The 3,711-nt window shown below is 47.5% G+C and overlaps 1 protein-coding gene across 6 annotated transcripts in view; it reads right to left on the bottom strand.

The window, feature by feature from the left end:
• ube2o (ubiquitin-conjugating enzyme E2O) overlaps positions 1-3,050 on the bottom strand; it is an 83,203-nt gene extending 80,153 nt beyond the window's left edge. For 5 of the 6 annotated variants that reach the window (XM_035531532.1, XM_035531531.1, XM_035531530.1 and 2 more), the window contains exon 1: positions 1,845-2,424. In XM_035531532.1, the coding sequence (XP_035387425.1) occupies positions 1,845-2,267 (423 nt within the window). In that variant the 5' untranslated portion in view covers positions 2,268-2,424. Of the gene's footprint in view, positions 1-1,844; positions 2,425-2,698 lie in introns of those variants that run through there. The other variant, XM_035531510.1, reaches the window with a different exon arrangement.
• Positions 3,051-3,711: the final 661 nt, after the last annotated feature.

Genomic DNA, 3,711 nt, shown 5'->3' on the forward strand with positions numbered 1-3,711 from the left:
AAAAATGACATCATTAGCATAGCTGCCATCTGCCACGCAGCTCAGCGGAGGAGTCCGGGGCAGCAGCAGGGGTCGGCCTGAAGCCTTCCCTCACAACGCCTCCACCCCCGCCCCATGGGAGCACAAGAGCACCTGCTGGGTGTCGGCCAGCGACCGGGTGGACACTGGGGTGCTCTGCTCCACAGAAGCTGGGGGGCTTTTAGTCTGAGCTCTCCAAAGCAGTTTTAAAGTAGTTTCTAAGCGGGTTTAAAATAATCAGGCTGTTTAAATACACACGCTGCTCCAAATCCGCCCTCACCGCCCTGATCCCGAGCGCTCACGCGAGAGTGAGCAATGTGATGACTCAATATTATTCCCTGGGTGGCCGCATGGTACGATACGGTGGCCGTGTTACTAAACCCGTCTCCAGGCTCATGTCATAAGCAACAGAGGAAGAGAGCGAGAGCTTAGGGAAGAGCGAGTAGCTGATTTCAGCGGCACACTGATTCAGTGCAGCTTTGAACGTTCTCCAGCTGACCTCGGGCTAACCTGGACTCTAAGGCCAGTCAACCAGGGTGGGTTGGAGTGGGCCTAATGACAAAACAGGTACTCAAGCAGATTTTAATTGCCACGTTCGTGCGGAGGTCTTTTCTGTGGGTCGTGTCCTCAAGCGGAGGCACGGTTGCACTGGGTGCGCACACTTCCTTTTGCATTAGTTTTTTGCAAACACCACTCCTGGCAGATGGTTTCACAATCGGTTTACTGATGGGAGACTTAAAATTAAAAAAAAAAAAAAAAACAGCCAAACTGACTTGTTTCACCACATGTTACTATGTCAAATGCAGATCACATTACAATGAATTAAACACAATGCTAATCAATGCCTAAACACACCTAAGAGCAAAAGGCCATCTTTGGCTTTGTTCAGACACTGAGGGGTTTAAAAGATTTCCAACAAAAGCCAGACCCGTTAACTCCATTCCCGGCGTTTCCTATTTAACTAGGATGAGCTTTGACAGGGGTCAGTAAAGGTAAGTTCTAGTCAGGCATGGAATGATCAATTCTTTGTGTGCTAAACACAAAAGCCCAAACGGCACGAATGCAGGCCCAAAGCGAGTTGCCAGACGCACACTTTCAAAACATGGAGGCCACAGATGCACCTTGTTAAAATCAGTCTAAGCCTAATTGGACTGTTAGAACCCGCAGATGGAGGTAAAAACGTTCATGAGTACTAGGCCCTCGTGTGGACGGGCAATTTTATTTACAGTGGGCCTAAACCTCAGTTCTTCGCCCGTAGTCAATGCAATTAGCTATATAACAAATCAGTAGTAATAAACAGATCCAATGACGTTTTATTGGCTTCAGTGATTAATTAAGGGATCGTCGCTTACTTGGTACAGCGAATCTGTTTCATAAGTTAGCCTGGGTTGCTAGCTAGCTAGCTAGCTACATGGCTAAGCATATCATCAATTAATTAATTAATTAGAATTCTAATTAATTAATTGGCAACCGTGACCTAACCTAGCTACGTAGTCAAAGGTGCATTTTAATACGATTTAGAGCTAGCTATGTATACCTATATGTGTAGGCATGTTTACATGGATATGCCTTGGATTTGAGCACCATAACGTAGTAGCTTGGCTTTAAATATGCAGGAGGCACATTTAGGGTTGATCGAATAATCTCAGGTAACGTCTGCAAGATAACACGTCCTGTCTAGAAAATTGTATATGCACTTCACAGCAAGCAGTAGGGGCTAGCTAGCTAATAATGCATTAGATGAAGAAAAGGGAGGAGGGCCAGCGAACAACGGAACAAACCGGGCGGCTGCTGCAAAATGCAGCATCGGATGCTCGGATCACTACCTTCGTTTCCCGGACATCTTGCTTCGTCCCCTCGGGGTACCACTGCACTCGCACGAAGCCCCTTCCGAGGGGCCATGTCCGTGAGTCCGCCGCCCCGCTCTCCGCGTCCGAGTTACCGCCGCCGCCGCCGCCGCCGCCTTCTCCTCCCCCGCCGCCTCTGCCGTCGCCGTCCACGTCCGTATCCGAGTCCTCAAAGTCCTCCTCACCGTGAATCATCCGTACGAGGCCGAAGCGCAACGAGCCACGATGGGCACCGGAGACCAGGTCGTGCGAGAACAGGAGCCGCTGAGTGCCTCCTGCGGACGGCGAGAGCGCCGCAGACGGCGGCTCGGAGCCCAGGCTCGCCGCCGGAGAAAGGGCCGGGGTGCGGGGCGGGGATGCTGCCTCCGTCGCTGCCGTGTCCGATGCCGCGGGTTCCGCCATCGCTGCTGCAGTGGGAATTAGGGAGAGAGGGATGGTGGAGTAGGAAAACGGGAAAACCTGTAACCGGGGACCGGGCACGTGTTTACGTCGACACGTAGCCAAGCGTTGCGCGTCGTTAATGCACAATAGTGCAACGCTTTTGGAAAGGCGTGCATAGCGGGATGTGCAGCCAGGTCACCTGTTACGAATATCACTGCACGCATAAAAAAAAAAAAAAAAAAAAAAAAAAGGCATAATCCGAACGTCAGAAATAAATTATTTTTTATATATTAAAATCTATCGTGCCATTTTTAGAATCCTTTTTTGGGGATTTTTTGTTTTGTTTTGTTTTGTTTGAAAAAAACAATTACGTAACGCTTTGTACCGTCACCCCACCCATTTTGATGATTAGTCCGTTACTGGAAAGGCTTGTAGCCGTAATGCACCAGTACCTCATAGCGTGGAGCTCCACGGTTCTCTCCGATGTGGTTCGACTGGCAACGCGACAAACGCGCCGAGCACCACTCCACCCAAAGGCGTGATGAGATGACTGCGGTCGCCGCTCGGTGTCGGTGTCTGATCGCGGCGCAAGCGCGTCTCCTGTTCACTTTCTCCGCAAGAGATGGTCCACAGCTAAATTTTCTCCGCAACCCAACAACAGGCAGTGCCAAGGTTATGAAATCCAACGGCGGATTTATGATGACTTAAAAGCCATTCAGAAACTTTCCAAATGTATTTTCAAGTGTACTTTTGTATGATACATAAACCCTGTGTCTAAGCATTTTGTCCGACCTCGGGATTAAGTTTGGGTTCAAAATAAAGGACAGTGGTTAAGGTACTTGACTTGTAATTGGAAGGTTGCTGGTTCAAGCCACACCACTGCCAAGTTGCCTCTGTTGGGCCCCTGACCAAGACCCTTAACCCTCAATTGCTCAAGTTGTACTCAGTCATAATTGCAAGTCGCTTTGGATAAAAGTGTCTGATAAATGTAAATAGGAGGAAATTCTGTCCTAGATGGTTGTCTAACTGCAATTTAGTGTTTTCTCTGATTCCTAAAAGCTTGACAGTTAGCTTATAAATCAGACTCCTTCGCGAGTTTACCTACTGTGGTTTACAAACCACTGCACTATTTATAATTGATTATCTCTAGGCTATATTTGAATTACACATTTGTCCACTCCAAGACTCTTGATATAAAGTATGGAGATTCTGCTGAATACTTCAAGGATGACTTGCCTACTGAACTTTTGATACCGATAGGACTCTGAAAGCACATACACTGTGACAGTGTACGTTAACTGCTTCTGTGATGTCAAACCCATTAAAATAGCCTGAACTCATACACTCATACACATGTATCTATGAAGGTACATATAAATAAACCTAAATCGAAATATAATAAAAGTATACTGAATTTATATTGAATTCACTAGAGCAAAGAAAACCATAGGCAGTGCAGTTCTGT

This window comes from Electrophorus electricus, chromosome 1, assembly GCF_013358815.1.
Source record: "Electrophorus electricus isolate fEleEle1 chromosome 1, fEleEle1.pri, whole genome shotgun sequence".
NCBI classification, from domain to species: domain Eukaryota; kingdom Metazoa; phylum Chordata; class Actinopteri; order Gymnotiformes; family Gymnotidae; genus Electrophorus; species Electrophorus electricus.